This window comes from Saccoglossus kowalevskii, chromosome 7, assembly GCF_978046115.1.
Source record: "Saccoglossus kowalevskii chromosome 7, keSacKowa6.1, whole genome shotgun sequence".
Taxonomy (NCBI): domain Eukaryota; kingdom Metazoa; phylum Hemichordata; class Enteropneusta; family Harrimaniidae; genus Saccoglossus; species Saccoglossus kowalevskii.
Window position 1 is genome coordinate 28,895,869 of NC_140647.1, and position 20,330 is coordinate 28,916,198.

General features: G+C 35.8%; 1 protein-coding gene across 1 annotated transcript; it reads right to left on the reverse strand.

Annotated features, from left to right (window-relative positions):
* Nucleotides 1–4,082: 4,082 nt before the first annotated feature.
* On the reverse strand, nucleotides 4,083–19,029 carry LOC146740912 (uncharacterized). Its single transcript, XM_085501894.1, has 26 exons — nucleotides 18,949–19,029; nucleotides 18,442–18,553; nucleotides 17,926–18,039; nucleotides 17,641–17,757; nucleotides 17,201–17,314; nucleotides 16,327–16,443; nucleotides 16,108–16,221; nucleotides 15,828–15,941; nucleotides 15,574–15,687; nucleotides 15,250–15,363; nucleotides 14,972–15,088; nucleotides 14,049–14,162; nucleotides 13,143–13,256; nucleotides 12,248–12,364; nucleotides 11,707–11,823; nucleotides 10,348–10,479; nucleotides 10,042–10,194; nucleotides 9,825–9,953; nucleotides 9,488–9,619; nucleotides 8,626–9,000; nucleotides 8,337–8,450; nucleotides 8,058–8,183; nucleotides 7,594–7,713; nucleotides 6,460–6,586; nucleotides 5,737–5,856; nucleotides 4,083–5,589 (listed from the first exon to the last, which is right to left on the reverse strand). Exons 1-26 carry the CDS (start codon nucleotides 19,027–19,029, stop codon nucleotides 5,493–5,495), a joined length of 3,315 nt encoding a protein of 1,104 aa, XP_085358020.1. The 3' UTR covers nucleotides 4,083–5,492.
* Between the last annotated feature and the right edge of the window lie 1,301 nt (nucleotides 19,030–20,330).

Sequence of the window (20,330 nt, forward strand, 5' to 3'; positions counted from 1 at the left end):
TGTGAATGATTGTAAGGTATTCATTTATAAGATATGCGATGATTACTTTTAGCTATCAACCACTTAATGAACGGGCACCAAGCAGAGCTGAAATATTCAAGGACATTGCTTTTCAAGATACAAATCAAAGTTCATAAGTTTTAGTGGCGTTTATCTGAAACGAGTTAACATTGGTTATATATTATATTACTGTCGACAATTATCGCTCGTATAAGGAGGCACGTACTTCTTTCAGATGGTCGTATCATAAACACAAGTTGGTCGAAAACTGACAAATAAACACATTAGTTCTTGAAACACGTCGCTAGCGCATTTTTGTTTGATTCATGAGAGTAGACCGGGGTTATTTGTAATTTGTCTGAGCTGAACTTGATCTTTATATAAAGGAACTTACATCAAATTGAAATTTCAGTTACAATGCACTTACTGAGTAGTTAAACAGGATATAATTAACAAGTTCACTGAAACTAAGCAAAGCAGATGAGAGTTATTTGCAAAAGTGGTGGCGGATGTAATCAAAATGAATTATATTAATAATAGGTGTGAATGGCAGGAGTAACGTAACCGAGTTAGATATGCCAAAAACATTCGTTGTTTAGCTTAGTTCAATCGATGCATATTATTATACTAATAATGTAATGGAATGTTAATAACACAGTGATTGACCCATATCACCAGTATTAATCTAATCATTGTGTGTGTTTATATGAATGTTGTTTCAAGGTCATAATAATTATATAATTGTCCGCCTCTGTGCATGCCATCTCAGCAAATGACTAACTTTTCCATGACAACTGTTCGAACTGAGATATTAATTGACAATAACATGGAATGCAGCCGAGATACCGTCTTCTAATAAATGAAAAAAGGGTGAATTGATTTTGCCGAAGACGGCTGTTGCTCAATGTAAAATTGAGTTGAAAATTGAAATATTTATATGGTATTTATAGGATGCCATGTAATATATTTATTATATATTCAACAGGTAGAAGGGTTATATTATTTAATTGTACTTTGTAATTAGTTTTTAAAGTGTGCATCAAAAAAAGATGTTAGCAGCCATACACTAAGTTAATGTGATATGACTAAAAGTGCAAATTAATCACGTGACCCGGACATAGAAGATGACATGTAACACAAATATCATTGTGGAAAAATTAATGTATGAACATGGTCGCACACAATTGTTGCCATGGTCACTTTAAAACCAGTGTTTTAGGTTGTATAATAGGCAGATAAAGAAGTTAATGAAGATATACAGAAAACCAATCAAGCGGCGAGTCTAGCATTTGTTAATGGTCACTTGTATTTGTTTTCCGCCATTAACAATTCAACAGCCTATTAAAAATAGTCGGGACTCATTAAAGCTGGCGTTATTCATCGCACGCAATGTAAAGAACTGATTGAGTTTCACAGTTTATATGTCTCGGTGTAATGTAATATTCATTCGCTCCATTAAATATAGAACACCATGGTAATGTACGGCTACTGTACTATTGGAACATATCTTTCCCAATGACATATATTACAACGTTGCCTTCAAATCTACTTTGTTATCCAGCATGTATGGCCCATCGTTAGTATTTGACCCAGTTCAGTATCTAGTACACGCACGCATACTATGCATACAATCAATGCCTACATAACATGAATGATACAATAACAAAAAAACTGTCAGTGGGATAACCAGTGTTATTGTGCGGCGTATGTTTAGTTCTTAGTGATTATTTCATTCAGATGGTTTTACGCATACAATAATGCTTGTGTTTCATATACTGTAAAACATGTCTTTTTAGCTAATTTAGCTAATCTGTAATTTCGCTAATTCAAGGTGCAGCTAATTTAACATAAAGTATATTCTCACAATGAGATAGTCGATACTTTAGCTAAATTAAGATTCTGTTAATTCATGCCATAAGTCATATCCGCAAAAATTGCAGGCAGCTATTTCAAAGTGTTCTACAGTATGTTTTACATCAAATTAACAAATATCATTATGTTCATTATGTAAACAGCGCGTGTCGTTGTCCGATTTATTAATGTAGAACACCATATTCACACAGCCGTTTCCATTGTGACTGGAAATGGATGTTTTCATATTTCATCTGGGATTATGTACCTCACGCAAATAATGCATGAATAAATTAACAAACATTAAATGAAAGTCGCAGAATTCAACCCTCGAAATATGCCATGCCAGATTGCCTCGACTTAGAATGCGGGCGCAATTCATCACTAAAACTAATTACTCTACCGCAGCAAACTAATTAACAAGGTTCACTTACAATGACAAATGTCACAGTTTATTATCCTCGAACATAATTTTTTATCTTACATTGAACCCTGTAATCTAACTCTAATCTGTATCTATAGCTCTAGGAGACCAAGTGAATAAGCAAAACACTCATCTTAGCTCAATTGACTGCAATTCAAGCGGTTTATTCTCAATACAAACTATAAATGACATATTTACTCAATATATGAAAACATGTTCCGGCCAGGAAAATCAAGCCCAGTACAATAGTATTTATTAAAGTGAAAAAGGTAAATAAATTTATGACCCAAAACTTTACAGACAGTGACCAAAAATGTAGAATAGTCCGAATTTGTTGAAGCAATTCCAATGTATACTGATGCTGAAAACAGTGATTTGATCGAGTGTATTTGTAATGTTTTCCAAGCACGTTTTCAACGCTCGGCACACATTGCAGCTGACTGAATGTGATATATGAGCAGTGCCATGTACATTATCCATTTCGTCAACAACTACTGAATATATCTTTTTCGGAAAAGAAACTGAGTATACTGATTTGTTCAAATTATAATATTATTCCACGAGCGGCAGTCGTTCATATCTTTTATGGTCAACAATATGCGCATATTCAAATATCAAATTATATGAGATAATGTTTGAGGATAAATATTGCAAAACCACTGATTGGTGATGATTTTTATATTTATAATATAATTATATTTGTATATACGTGGATGCCTTCATAACTACAGCTGATAGTGTAAGATCTAGTATTAAATTCTTAATTTGTTGAAACTAAGTATTATTAAAAAAAGCTCCACGTATTATATTTTATTATACATACTTTCATTTGTCTGTTCGGTAAAAACACATCCATTTAATGACCGACATACCTACAGCGACATAAACATGTCCGAGTTGCATGTTATTGTGAATAAACGTAACTAAGGCTATTCTAGGAATGACTAAACTGTCAACAAGTAGATGAATGTCTGTCTAGCCTAACACGAGGTTCAATTTTGTAAAGATTTTCGTCCCAAGTGGTCTCCTCAATTCAACAACGGGATACTCGATCTTTCTAAGGTTGGTTTGTGTCGTGCTGATAAGGCGCCTGTGTCTTCGGCATATGTCACAAACTTTGATGGGACCCTAGGCAAATTGACTAATCTATACACAGACTGTATCACTGGTTACATATCGTATTGTGAGACAAACAAACACGAAACATTTCAGACGTCTTTCGGTTTTATCCCTGACGGATCACAAAACAAAAAAAAGCACCTCAAGAGAACGTTTGTTCTTCAAGAGTCCTTTGGCGATGTAACATGATTTTATACTGCATGTGGCCTCGATCATGCGCAAAACCATAAGAAAACTGCTGTTTTGCTGTTCGCATTCCCGATTTCAGGGACCCAGACGAACCCAAGTACGTAAAATCACGTGATCGAATTCTCATAGTCAGTGACGTTTAGACCTAGTCCCAAGACATTTTAGTTCAGTTCTCTCGTAGGAACCACCTGTGCAAGTATAGAAGATTTAGGGTAAATAAGCGCTTTCTTTCTAAATAGGACAAAACCTGTGTTAAAAAAATGACAGTTTTTGAATAAAGATTGACATTTTCTCCACCATAACTGGTTTAGATGTTACATGTATGTATGTACATTATTAGTCGTACATTTGTGTTTGTATACTAGGACGCTATTGCTTCATTGTCGAATGCGATACGATTAGTGGTTTCTGGTTTACTAGTAGTACGCACCAGAAAAAACATCGACAAGCTAAAAATAAACATTTAAATAGATAAAAACAAACAACCGACAAAATACAGTTTTCCATATATCCTTTTTTAACCATAAATCGGATCATTATTGAAACAATACAAAATGTTTTCATGATAAATATTCGAAATTCAAGGTTTAGAATAAAACGTGGCAAAAACAACAACATTATTACAATCTGAATAATAATAATTAAACTGTAAAATAACACATGTCAATGAAATATAAATTTAAATTGTCACATACATCGCGATCTTTGTGAAATATGTTACTCATTAAATAGTGGTTTAATAGTTATAAAACATTTCGACAAAAACGTTCCTGACAATGCATCCTTGTTTACTGTAGGTTGTGTGCAAATCCAATGAAGGTCATCGAGAAAACACAAAACAATCTACAAGTTACGCTCTCAAGTTAGGAAGCGCGTCTGTGAAGTCAAAGCTTTTGCAGTGTCGACATTGTTGTGTGGTCACCCGCCTATGAACTTAGCAACTAGAGAGTACTATTTAGATGAGCACTAGCAGATGTATTCACCACTTACGAGGCAAGAATGAGCCTTCAATTCAAGACGCACAATGAATATTAAATGACAATTCAGTTAGAGATCGTTGATGGCGCTATTCTCCAATGTTTATAATTACAATTCACAAAGAGTAGTGACGAGGCAAAGCTTTTAACACAACGCCATCATCGAAAGCACGTAGTCGAAACACCTCGTGTAAACGTGACACGCTATATAATAAACCAGTTGCGGAATTTGGCGTCACGTTATATATTTGTCCGAGTACGGCTTCACCCCGCCATATTATTCAGTCTTGCTCTTAGCTGGTGCAATATAAAAATAGATTCGAACGACCGACGAGATTAGTATGAAAGCGCGAGAAAACCACGAGACTTAGCCTCTAAAATTAGTGTATCATTCTCACCCACATTGCGCCCGCAGTACCCCTGATCTACGTAACCGTAATATTTGTAACCGTGGACACAATGACAGGTGAGACAGGAACGCCATTTTTGGGCAAAAACAAGCTCGATCGTTCTCTGTCTGAAGTATCATTTTTTTGTTCGCAACCAAGTTAAAACAAACCTACGTAACCGAACCGAACAGACACTTGCACATAAACCTGCAGATTATTATTGTTGAATATATCATATTTCCGATGTGATCGCCAGCGTTGATTTCAACATAGTTAGAAAATACATATAAACGTAAATCATTCTTTACAGAAACACTTTATAATTAGAATGTTATAACAAAAACTATAACCAATTAAACAATGATGTTAGGAATATATGCATACCGTATACATTCTAGTGAAAATGTTACTAAAACTGGCATATTTCTATTCGAAACGATGAGATTTCTTTCTACTCAATAATCTGTTGTATTTACATACTAGATAAATAAATAATCGATAAATATACAGAATTAGAGTTTTCAATACTGATTACACATATTCTTAAATTTCCGTCCTAGTATCCACAAATTCGTCGGCACTTTTTGGCCACGGTTGATCGTAACTGTTGACCTCTCGGACAGTCCTCATCGAGCTGCTGCTGTGAAGCAAATGCATTGTATACATTATAACCAAACATATAGCGTATAGTGGATACGTCGAAATAGTGCCTCCCAAAAAAACGAATAATGTTACTCGATTGACATTGTGCACGTTGATGTCGCTCTTCACACACTTTTTTTTTTACCTGGAGTCATCTATTGGTGTAAAGCCATAATGGTTTTCTAGCGATGCTGTTTCCCCATTGGTCATTTTTGAAGATCTCAGCAGAGCAGCTTCCCGTATATTGGAGTTTCTTTCTCTTTTACTGTAAATTGAATAATTAGAGAACAAGATAGAGAGCATTTCAATAGACGAGACATACGTGACAACACAGGGGATCTTGTGTTTCCTGAATTATTGGGCTTCATCTCTATACGCATACACAAAACAACATAAATTGGCACTCTATAAGATAACATAAAATAAAATAAAATAACTTTAATTATATTAAATCGTTTTTAACGGGAGGTTCAAGAACACAAATCAATAGCCAGCAAGCACACATTGTGTAGATTGCAAGACAAAGCGGCGATGATAGGTGTTTGGAAAGAAGTGAGCGCCCTGTTCTATACGAGGATCGCTTATAAGCGCACATCTGCCGAAAACATTTGAATCATTAATCAAGATAGACATTTAGTGAAAAACATAATACAGAAAGATAAGTGTAATATTCTGTAATATATCTATATATGTATTTGATGCATATATTTGGAGATTTCATTGGTTCACAAGAGAGCAGTTTAAATTACGGATAACTAAATTACGGATGACTGACTAAACAGCCAACAGACTTTGCTTTAAAACCGGATTCAATTGCGGCCTTTGATCAAACAAAAATCACAACGGTGGTAAAAATGAATTTACTTACGCATCTTGGAAATGTTTGTATGCTAGATAACCTCCAACGGCAACCGCGAGTGCGCTGAATACGCTTATCAAGAGAATCCAATACCATTCCAGTGATGAAGAATCGTCTGGTTCGTCACCTGTGATGGCTGTACGCATTAAAATAAGAGAAATTATATTTGTACCGGAACCGTTTTAGATATTCGCTACCAAGAAAAACAAACACTAAAACACTGATTAAATTATGTAGATTATACATAATTGGAAGTCGCCGTTAAGGAAATATTTAAATACTCTTCAAAATTAAGTATAAGCGATGATTACCATCGTCTACCAACACAGTACTACACACTATACACACCGCGAACAACTCAATTTTAACAACGAATATACTAAGATAAAGCACAATATAATTCGAAATAATAATAACTCAAAACAACCCAACAGATACGAAAACAACTTCTAATCGCTGGCTAATCCAACTTTCCTAACAAATATATGATATAATATACTGGAAGGTTATTTACACTGTGTGAGGCAACATTATTGTGAAACACCAATCATCATTATAAATAGTAAACCATTTTTCTTTTTAAATTCATTTCTGTAATATACATAGATTTATCATGTAAATAACTCTGATATGCCCGTGTTCCTATTGTTTTGGCTGTGGAGATTTTTTGCAATATTAAATCAACACCATATTATACTGTTTAACCCCTTGCTATTGTGCGACTCCAGATTCAAAACTATCATTGACAAACATCGAAAGTCTAAATCCAATGAAAACATTCTGTTTCTGCAAACCTGTCAGTGTTGGTCACTTTGTAGTCAAGCATGTTTATACAATGATTTCAGCCCCTCCCCCCGCCCATCGATTTAGGGTATAAAACGAAATATTGCACAATTCATGAATATGTGGACGAGCTTAAGTTGAGTGCGTATATGAAGTAAATTATTTTTCAGATTTTTCAGCGATGCAATCAACAATAAAAGAACCAGGAAAACAGTGTTGGCAGCTGTGTCATTGTGTCCCATGCTATGAAATGAATCGTGTGATTAATAGTGTAACATGTGGCTTTCACGCATCGGTAATGGTGACAAGTAACTGAATAAAAAAGATGGCGCCAATCAGATTAAATTAAATGTACGTTACCTCCAGTCTCGGCACATGTCTCGCCTTTCCATCCGTCTTCGCATATACAATGAAACCTGTTTACGTCGTCTACACATACTCCATTGTTCTCACATGGACTACTTTCGCATTCATTCACCCCTAGAAACACAGAGCAAAACATTGCCATTGCCATGAGTTTTCTGAAACATACTATTTTACGGTTTTAAAAATTCGAACTAGTTTTTTAATTATAAATTTCAATTGTATGCATTTTGCCAATTTTTAGTTCAAAATGACCTCCAAGTTTTGGTTTATCTCTGTAGGAAAATCGCACAGACAAGTTTAGGATTGCCCAATTTGTACTTGCTTTATTTCAATTTTACATGTATATTAAAACCTTTCACTCAGGAAGGTTAATAAGGTCAGATCGTGGAAGTTCACGTAATCTTTTACTGCAGCCAACTTCTATTTGTCGGGTATAAATGATGGATCCACGAACTTACCTTCTTCACAGTAACTGCCTGTCCAACCGCCTTGACACACACATAAGAAGATTTCACCATTGTGGTCTTGGACACACGTACCACCATTGTAACAGAAATGACTGCCACATACGGTCACCGCCGTAGCTGTAGTAAAAACAAGATATCACATAATTTCGAAGGCCATACTTAGGCCATTCCTTGTTATCGTACCCACATAAGCCGATAGTCGCAATGTATTTATGAGTTGATCAAACAAAACATTCATCGTTTAGTTTTAATAGAAATGTAAAAACTCACTAAGTTGACAATTAACTCCCTGATATCCTGGTGGACAAATACACACATACATATCCACAGCATCGACACAGGTGCCCTCGTTACGACAAGGTCCGCTCTCGCATTCATTCACTCCTTTCAAAATAAAACGGTGGGTTAGTATACAATTGCACCATTAGCAACACAATTGCTATTAAAATATAGAAGTTCTACACAAGTGTAAATATGATGACATATTCAGTGTAAATTAAATAGTTACAGTTATTAAATACAATAGAAATTACAAATTTAATGCTTAGTGTGTAGTTACCCGAAATTGTAGATCCGGGCACATCGTCGATCACAAATGAAAACCCTCGATCTGATGAAAACTGGTTTGAATCAAATGTCAGCCACATTTCATTGTCTTCGACAACGAATATCGGTAGAGTGGTGGACCCAGAATCGTGTAACAATAACGTTTCGTCGTCATCCGGATCGCTACCGTGACCCAAGTTGACCATATCGTAGCCACATTCGGTGTTCATTTCGACAGGCGTCACTTTTAATTGGCGGCCATCACGGTTAGTTACTCTCCATATGCAGTGTAAGTTGTTCGGATAGTCGTTCGGATAGTTCGGGCTCGAAATAGTTACTTGTTCACCTTGTTCGATGACTAATTCTTCTATACAGTCACTGCCATGTACTGTTGAATTTGAATAAAAAATACAATATTCTTTGACGAGACCATATATATTCTAAAGATAAAAACACTTTTCGACTATTGTTGTATTACAGAACAATTATTGCATAGTTACAAAGATAAAACGTTTGAACTGCTATATGTTAACAAGCGGGGGGGGGGGGTCGTCACCTGCGCATGCGTCAGATGGTCATAGTGTGTCATTGTTTACAAACAAGCATGTACCCATGAACCTTTGCGTTTTTAGCGTGTGTAGTTATCGTCGGTTGGGACTCAATTTTCGCGCGTGCGCAGGTGACGACCCTCTAACAATACAAGAAAGGTAAACAATTCTCCACTATATCTCTGAATATAAAAGTCTGTGATATACAATATTCAAGCTCAATTTGGTAATTCATCACGTTATATTATTATCAATGCATTCGAATTATGGAATGCCAAAATATGGGCAAGGATATACAAACAAATGATTGTGTGAAAAAAGACTCACTGGTTGTTTGGCAATTTGGTCCTATAAACCCTTCTTCGCAGATACATGAATACATGTCCCCTATGTCACTCTGTATGCACGTACCGCCATTTTGACAGGGCAATGAACTACACGAGTTGGGGGATACAATGGCTGCAATAATAACACATCCGATACATTTCAATACAAGTATGGAACACGTAGACACACAGTCAGTCGCCATGTTTGTTATTGGCACGTCTAATGATCGATAGTGTACTCTTACGTAATGAAAATAGCATTTTGCAATATAAATTCAAATAATAGCAACACGTAGGTATGTTTCATTAACATGGTACAACAACAACAACTAACTTACGAGTATGGCATGTTGTACCAGTCCAACCAGATTCACACACACAAAAGAAAGCCGAGTCATCTGTTACATGGGTGGCACACGATCCATGCGAACAGGGCGCACTTAAACACGGATTGAGCGTTGAAATGGCTATACATAGAAATATACAAGGTGAGGTTATAATATTTATACATTAAAATAAAAAAATAACTTTGTTGATATAAATATTAACTCTTACGTTTGTCACAAAGTAGCCCTTCTTTGTCTGGAGGACATATGCAGAAATATGCACTGCTGTCGGTACTGCTAACACACGTTGATCCAGATGCACATGGACTTGAATCACACGGTTCTGGAACTACGGGGCCGGACGTTGTGAACACAGGTACAGCTAAAATAAAAGTTTTTTCACCATATTATCATTTCAACCTTATCTGAAGTTATGTGTAAGTGAATTGAAAGGCTGTCGAAAATCAGATACACATGTACAGTACGAAGTATAGTTTGTATAATGGCCTGCTTATTGCATGTTGTATGTACGTACGTATTTCACAGTGTTTGCCTTCCCATCCGTTAATACATTCGCAGAAATACATACTGCCTTCTTGATTAGTTCTACATGCACCTCTTGACTGACATGGGTTGGAGTCACAGGGCGTATCTACAGTATCGATATCTGCATTTGAAAAAAATGCTTTAAGTTAGTTGAGTGTCCAAGTAACAAAGATGGCGAGTGTGTAACGTCATTGAATGATAAAGCTTTGTTATTATCGAAATAAATCTAACGCCCAAATCGTATAACTGGTTTGAGTGTGTATATTAATGACTGACCATTCTTTTAAACACGACCTAATTAAAAACTATTATGTAACGTGACCGCAAACTGACCTAGTAAAATTAGTCATAACTGACTATTCTTTTAAACACGATATAATAAAAACTACTCTAGTACTGTGACCGCGAACTGACCTAGTAAAATTTGTCATAATAACTGACTATTGTTTTAAACATGATATAATGGAAACTACTCTGTAACGTAACGGCAATATATATAAATTATTAATGCCTGTTTATCAGCGAAAAACATTCATCAATCAGAGTCCATTGACACTTATGTTTGGGAACGAATATTTAAATATATGATTTTGACAATAATTTTGTAGCAATTATTGTCGTATTAGAATGTGCACAGGGACGGGGGATGCTTGCGATGTAACCTAGATCAATCACCTGTGTATATAGTAGTGATTGAAATGCATGATGGGAACCTTGCCCACTATATTTTCACAAATAGAAGCGTTATCCTTTTTTTTTAATTTATTGTTCAAATATAATACTTACCCACATAATAAAATGTCAATCATATTTGGAATATACTGATAGGCAGAGTACATAGATACACTGGTATGTACTTTGTTTACTGTTGTACAGTGTACTTGTAATTTCCCTACGCGACTGTAGTGATGTTCTACGGTGGGCCTGCTATTCGAATTTTGCATTAGACCCCATTACATGTTAGTGTAGGCAGATCCGGGCATTTTCACCGCCTGGCAACCATCACGGTGAAAACAAAGGCCAAAAACTCTCAGAAAACGGTACTTTGGGATTGTTGTTGAGACTTCCCTGAACGGTGTAACAAGATTAGCCCTGTGTGTGCAGAATATATAAATTTGGTTGTTCAGGATTACTTCAAAGTTACGTTAAGTTTGTACTGTTTTCTCGAATTTAGCGGTTTTCGCTGGCTCTTCGCCCGGCGTTCTACAGCAGCTCGCGCACCGCCCCTAGAAATACATGGTGCAGTGGTGCGCGTCTTAGTAACGTGGAACGTCTTGTGACGTAACCCCGCCCCGAGGTAGACAGTCTACCCCGAGAATACAATAATTACAGTGTTCAATGTACTCACGTGTCTCACAGATCTGTCCTGTCCAGCCATTGCTGCATTGACAAAATACTTCCATTCCAGAATACACGCATATGCCGTTATTGAGACAAGGCGAAGGCGAACAACTATGCAGTGCAACTAATTTAAACAAATCAAGTACAATAAGCAATTACACATATCATTTATGGTAAGTTATGGAACACAATAATATTTGCATATTATTGTTCAACAGCAACTCTGTGAATATTCCAAAGCTCTTTCTCAAGTAAGACATGTCAATGAGCCAACCCACATTTTTCATATTAACAAAGGTTATCATGTAATACATTTTTCGACAGTCCATAAATTATAATTGAAATAAAGAACCATTATTTTAGATGACAAGGCTCGGTCGGACCGCGTGTCGTCTATCATTGCGCACATGCTGTTCTTGACTCGTTATTTAATCTCTAAGTAATATCCGACAACGCCATTCAAGTCAACAAACACTTATCTCCACTGTATTCATAACAATTAAAACCACTATTGTTTCATATCATATGTATGTATGTCCGTTACTTACTAAGTTCACAATTGGTTCCAATATATCCATCAGTGCATAAACATGTATGTGAGTTAATTCCATCAATACACGTACTACCGTGTTTACAGGGGTTGTGATGTGCGCATTCATCAATATCTGCAACGAAACAACAAAGCAAAAAAGATGAGAAGCATTTACAGCTATATAAATAGATTTTCACGCCAATACAATTGCACATAATTTTGTTATTTGACCGAAAACGATATTTGTGCCTACCAAACAGTACTGACATATGAAAGTCAAATAATTCAATTAAAAAGCCTATATTTACAACAAAATTATCATTGCCATAGGCGTACATCAATGTATATTGTATTACATTAGATGTTTTTCTATTGATATATTACTGGAATATAGAGAAAATCTATTAAAAACATCTACACTCAAAACACCACTTCATTGAATATTGACTCAACGAACATATATGCTTATATGTTTAATTCTGATTGTGTCATTAAATAATATGAAAAAGTTAAAAATAGTTAAAACTTTGTATAAAGTGTTCAGTCTGGAAACTCGGGAAAGTTGACGAATATCAGTAGAAGAAAACTGAAGCTGGAAGTGCAAAACAAAAAATACAAAAAGTTGCAGTCATCACGTATTTACTACATTCATGTTACATCACAACAACAACAACAACAACAACGCTGTCTGATTCTTAGTTAATTTCACTTTACAAAGGCATACTCTCAAACACACGATATTTTCACGCAAACTCGCTATTGAGTGAAATTTAGGAAATGCCATGCCGTAAAATAACCTAACCAGACTACGTACACGTTGTTCATATATCGCATGATACCAAAATGCTCAGTATATCATATATTGCAATATATTACTCAATTATTAGGTTACTTTAAAGCAGTTCACTTACTTATTTGACAGTTATCGCCAGTCCAACCTGGTTCACATACACAGTGATACAAATGCGGCCCATCAATACACTGTAAACTATGACGGCAAGGGTTTGAGGAACACTCGTTTATGTCTGAAACAACAATACATATAGATTTGGTGTTAATACATTTTCTTTTCAGTGGATTTAGTGGGGGAAAACGCCAATCATCCTGTGAGGTAACACCGGATAATAAGACGACATCGCCCAGCATGCACAGCGTAATACAAGTATTTTACTAACAATTGCTCGTAGAGGCGAATTTCTCTGAAATCTCATTGAGAACGGCATTTGAGATCTCGTTGAGAGCGAGAGTGTCGCGAGACTTGTTTTTGGTCTTCAAATGGTGTTACTTTCATGTCCGACGTCATGCACTTTGTTCAAATTGCCATGGTAACACAGCTGATGCGATGAAGGAAGACAATGGAACAATAATCAAGGGGCAAAAACAAGGTACGTGGCATTCTCGCATTCCACGAGATCTCCACGGCCATTTAACCCTAATGTATTATTGTGTATTGAGTAAGATTTGACGAGACTCAACGAATTTATATACATCTTGTTGTGTACGTAATACCCTGCTGGTGGACAGCGTGGCTCCCGGGATATAATGATCACCAATCTTTTGATTAATCAACGGTTGCTTAGCATGATACTTCTGTCATTAGAAATTACCATGCTGCATGCGTGTGAATGTTTAGAAGGGGTGTTTTTATGTCGGATAGTCGAGGGGCGAAAGTGTGACGTATTACAAATACAAGCCATGCAAAATAAACCGACGTATATATGTTATAATATATGATTAGACCAATATTTAGCTTTATCAACACTCAGTTACTAGTCTAAGTGTCTAGTAGTTAGTCATAAAAACTGCCCCATACTTACCAATCTCACAGTTTACCCCTTCATATCCCGATGCACAGTAACAATTGTATGCATTCATTGCAGACGTGCAGGTTCCACCATGCTGGCAAGGACCACTCAAACAATTGTTAATAGCTGAAATAAACGAAAGGTACTATTGATTCTTTATAATTCAGCCGCTAAAAATCTAATTATTTTATAAAAATTAAAAAAAAGATACTCCTACTAGCGTTTACTTAACACTACATTTTAACCAGTCAGTTAGTTAGTAAAGTGCGATTTCTCGATCACATTGATACCTGCGTATGTGCATATATTGATATTCAATTGTATCCGAGGGGTGTAAACGATATTCAATTGACAAACGTATGTATATGTAACTGGCCGGTACCCATTTCACGACAGTCAGCAGTGGCATATTGTACCATACATATGATTGTAAATTGGAATGTCGATGTTCTACAATTCATGATATTCATAGCTTCTCTGATGTCACAATGCAACAGGAACGGACCGGCTTAAAGGTAATTGGACACCTCGACACGGTTCCCACAGAAATCATCATGTTTCACCAAATGTAGGCGAAAAAAACACACAAAAAAACGTTCTCAACCGCGGTTATAACACTATCCTCAACGCAAAGCTAGCTACAATGCAGTGCAATCACAACGGATAATTGCTGTGTTCCAGATAAAAAGAAAAACACACACACTTGAAAACGAAACTTAGTCAGGTTTGGTCCGTAAAATATGCTGATTCAAGTCACCAACATGCCTGATTTTCAATAAAAAAACACACATACAATATGATAGTGCTTTGACACATAAAACCCGACCAACATAATTTCGGCAATTACTACTCATATACACGTCGGTTAATAATATATAGCAAAATAAAACACAAGCTTTTTTGATTATTTAGTAATTATGAAGCAATGTTGTTACCTTCACTACACCGTTGACCAGTCATACCCACTGGGCAAATACACATATAACTATTTGTACCAGTATCTCTGCATACTCCGTTATTTAGACATGGATTAGGTATACAATCGTTGACATCTACACAAAAGAATATCTAATTTAAATCATCTGATATTAAGAAGATATGCAGTTAATTCAAATGCTTACTACAGCTCTATTCCGTAGCTAAACGATTTCTTGTAAGACTTCCGCTCGTTTCTATTTTCAAAACCCAAAGCAGGAATAAACGGAATACGTACCCTCCTCACAGTATGTTCCCATCCATCCTTGAGCACATGTGCATGTATATGTAAGCACGCGACTAATGCACACGGCACCATTCTTACACGGGTTACTGACACACGGATCAATCCCTGAAAGACGTGTAGATTGGTATCAGTACCGCAACACTATAAACCAGTTGCGCACTGTTTCAACTTACTCATGTAATATAACAAATTTATGTGAAATATATACGCAGTGATGTTCGAGCATATCTTTACATATGATTGTGCAGTTTGTTTTCAACTAACTGTTAACTTGTTTTTTCTTTCTTTTCAACAAAATAAAGTCGATGTACTCACTAGATTCGCAGTCTCTACCAGTGTACTGCGATGCACAGTGACAAGTATACGTGTTAATTCCATCAATACAAGCACCACCATTAATACAGGGATTCCGTTCGCATTCATTTATGTCTGAGAAAAGTACCGTTTAACGTATTGATAATGTTGCTTTTATGAATAAATTATATTCATATGAAGTAAAAATCTGATACATATGATTGACGCTAATGTTTAAATTTCGGTGAATGTGTGTATACATTATGTGGACTCACTTATTTCACAGTATGTTCCCGTATATCCAAGCGAGCATACACAACTGAATGAGTTAACTCCATCGATGCAAGTACCTCCGTTTAAACACGTGTTGGGTCTACAATCAGGTTCATCTAAGAATTATATGAAAATACAATTGTTATAAACTCCACATTCAACATGCCACACCAAGTCATATCTCACGATATCGTGTCGATAACTTGTTGACTGTAAAGCGAATGGTTACATCGAAATATTTGTTCTAGGTTGATGACAAGGGAGTATTCAGGCACTACTTACCCAGTTCACAATCTGATCCTGTAAAGCCCGTAACACATTTACAAGCGTAGAATTGCAGGCCATTCATACACGTTGCGCCATTTTTACATGGATGACTACCGCAATAATTAATCACTAGAACAAATGAGAATATTATTCACACCATTTTTGAACTGTCGCGTCTTAAAATGACTCCACGTATTATTTCTTGTTGGCATGACAACTGACAATGTTACTTACGGTCTTCGCAGTGTTGTCCAGTGTAACCGGCACTGCAGTAACACTCATAGTAGTCAACTCCCATGTCCACACATTGACCATTGTTGTAACACGGGTTCGGATCACAGTCGTTTATATCTGTTGGAGTAGATGCGATAATAATGCATTTATTGAATATGTGTTCTATGACAATACACTTCACAACCAATTCAAGTTTACTATCTTTCCTTCACACATAATTCCTTTAACGCAACATACCGTTGTTTTAATTGTCGTATATACCACTTACCGTTTTGACAGTAAGCTCCTGTCCACCCAGACGCACAGCTGCATGTGAAATAATTCAAGCCGTTTACGCATGCGCCACCATGCATACAGGGATTTGATGAGCATTCGTTGATGTCTATATACAAATATAATTTATAATAAATAAATGTACGCTGCCCGTTCATTGGCGCAACGTGGTGACAAGATCTACTCAGACGATAATGAGGAACAATATTATTATTGTGCATCAACAAAATACCCTCTAGTTATCATACATTTCATTATTGACTGTGATCTTAGCTAGGACTTTCCCACAGATAGAAAAACAAAACCGAGAGTTTTAAAATAAAATCGCGTGTCTAATAACCTCCTTCAGTTACGTTCTTCAATCAACCCTTTTATGACGTTCTCTGATGCTAATGGTCAAAGCAAGTTTGATTGACGCATGCGTGTAAATTGTATGAAATCTACACCGCATGTGACCATACTTTAATAGGAATATCGAATGCATGTATCGTTATAAATCTTTGTGTAACATAGTCCCACCAATCGTTAAAAGAGTATACATTGCTAACCTGATGATCACTGTCACATTCAGGAATTCAAAATAACAACAATAATACAATACCTAGTTCACAGTTTTGACCAGTCCACCCAACCTCACAAACGCACACGTAGGAATTTATGGTAGATATGCACTGTGCACCATTCATGCAGGGATTGCTTTCACATCGATCAATAACTGTTAAAAAAATAACATATAACGAATGTGGAATTGTGGGACAATAACAGAACTGTCTCATGGGGGAAATCTCAACTAGACAGTAGTGTCTTGTTAAAAATAACTTACACGCCTATTTCGAATTGTTCTTCCTTCGACGGCGAATGTGGCGTGGCCAGTAGCAGGTGATCGTAAGTTCAAATTTTGTATTGAGCGCAATTATTATTCATTGTACAGTATACTGAATTGTTCAGTCACCAAAATGTGTACATGTTACTGACAAAACACAGCAGATATTTCGTATTCAATGATATTGACAAAAATCAATCAGAATTGTATTTTCTTACCCGTTTCACAATTTTCTCCGGCGAATCCTTCGCTGCAGAAACACATATAGGCATTTGTTCCGATATCGTGGCATGTTCCACCGTACATACACGGATTCGGCGAGCAATCGTTTATATCTTAGACGAAACCAAAAGTTAACGATGAAAAATATTGCGTATAAAACACAACGGATAGGGGGCTGGGGACACAAACAGTGGTGAACTATATGTTTATGCTGATCTACTACCTCTTCGATTGGGCAGTTACTGATAGTAGGCATATTAATTAGTTGGCATATAACTTACCAAGTTCACAGTTATTGCCATTCCATCCAGTTGTGCATGTACATATATAAGAATTGACATCGTCATCGCATGTACCGCCATGTAAACAAGGACCAGAAAAACACTCGTTTATGTCTGCAAATAAAATGAAAAGCGTTATTCGTTACCGAGCTCCCGATTATACAATATAAAAATTGATCTTATGAAGTGAATTCTCTGTTATGTATTAAATATACGTTTAATATTATATTTGTTTCCATTACTAACCTATTTCACACGTATCACCGTCCCATCCTGGAGCGCACTGACACAAATAACCATTTACCATGTTTTGGCAAATTGCGCCGTTCTTGCACGGGCCACTGGTACAGCGATTTATGGCTGATTAGAACACGATTGTATATTATCATTAAACGAATATACCAGTTAATGAGATGTCTGAATAATATGTAATTTTGTAGATGGAAAAAAAAATATCACGAGTACAATAACACAATTACATTAGTGCTTTTGTAAAATTACACAAATAATACTTACTTGTTTCGCAATGTAATCCAGTATATCCAGACAGACATATGCACTCATATGCCCCACCAGTATTGTAGCATAATCCACCATTAAAACACGGATCTGACAAACAGTTATCCACCTCTGAATAAATGTATAACTAGTTATTCCAGTAGTGTCGCACAAATTTATTCAAATTGATTTCAGGTGAACCTAATGCATTCTTGCGCCTATGATAGATATGTGTATTTTACCAAATAAGCACGTGTATAATATAACAAAATATAGAGGATTAAAGGAATGACAAATGTTTTGATTTGGAGATACCTATATGACAGTATCTTCCTAAATATCCCTCCGGACAAAGACAAGTAAATCCAACAATTTCGTCTTGACACGTCGCTCCGTTTTCACATGGATTGGGAGAACATTCATCAATATCTTTGAACAAAATAATAGTAGATACGTAAGTTTATGTTGTTCAAAAGTGATAATATGAATGAATATGTTTATACACTCTTTTTGCAATCAACTTACTGATGTCGCATAGCGTTCCAGTCCACCCAGATGAGCATACACAAACAAAATCACTTCCAGTTTTATAACAAGTTCCGTCATTGTGACATGGCCCACTCAAACATGCATCTACGTCTGTAAAATACAATATGCATTACTTCATAAATCTACATGTGATTTTGAAGAGACATGTTCGAACCCTGAGTCAGGCTTCTTAACAAATGGTTCTACAATCGAACTTAGTTTATTTTTATTTTGACTTCGTCCAAAAGTCTAAACAAATGAAGCCGATTAAACATAAAAGTGTTTATTAAAACATTTCTGGTCAATGAAATCTTATTCACCGTTTTCACAAAATGTTCCTAAGAAACCTGGCAGACACTGGCACATGAAACTGTTTGCACCGACATCAGTACAAATACCACCATTCACACACGGGTCAGGATCACAGCCTCCTTCAACTGAAATAACAATAACCAACATTAGTCGTTTAACCCACCATTCATATAAACGTACTTCTTCTACTATTTTTTTTATTCAAAATTAATTTATTTTGTAACACAAGGTGAGGTATCGTAGGAACATTCAGATTATTGGGAAGTTTCAAAACGAAAGATTACAATTATACACCAGAATGTTGACACTATTTATTGCACAGTACGTGAATTTCGTGGTTAATTCGCGATTATAAAATATAAAGGTTTAATGTACGATCCGGATGTGCTATGACGAAAGAGACATGAATAAAGGTAAAATAACATACTTTGTTAGCAAAATAAAATGTAAGATATCTCTAAATAAAGATAAAATAAAACTTCAGGAGATAATTTCAATTTATGTGACATACAATGGGATTGCGTGACTATATTTTAAACTTGACACTGAGATACAAGCAGCATACAGTGCATTAAACGTGTTATGTCATTGATAAAAAACACAGTGCAACTGTTAATAAAGTACATGCAAACCTTTAGTGCAATGAAGTGCCTGTGAAACACCAACTACCTGGTGTATATTATCATAGTTTATATATTTGAGCACAAATTACAACGTTTTTTTTCAATTATACTCGAAGATGGTTTAGTATATATATATATATAATTGAGTAGATGGGCATTTTATAGATGAATGCCAATGCTGCACACAAACTGGTAGTAAATAGATTGTAAAAAGCAATGATGCACATGCAAACTCCGAGTGCATTAATCAATAACTACAACTCCAAGAGAGAGTTCCAAGCATATCGTCATATTGATAGATTCCCAACATCTATTCTCCATAACTGCTTAACATAATATTCCACGTTCTATATTTGTGTTGTGTTTTTCAGCCGTAAACTTAAAATACACTGATTGATGTATTGTGAATGAATCGTTCACAGTAATTATCCATTATTCATGCCA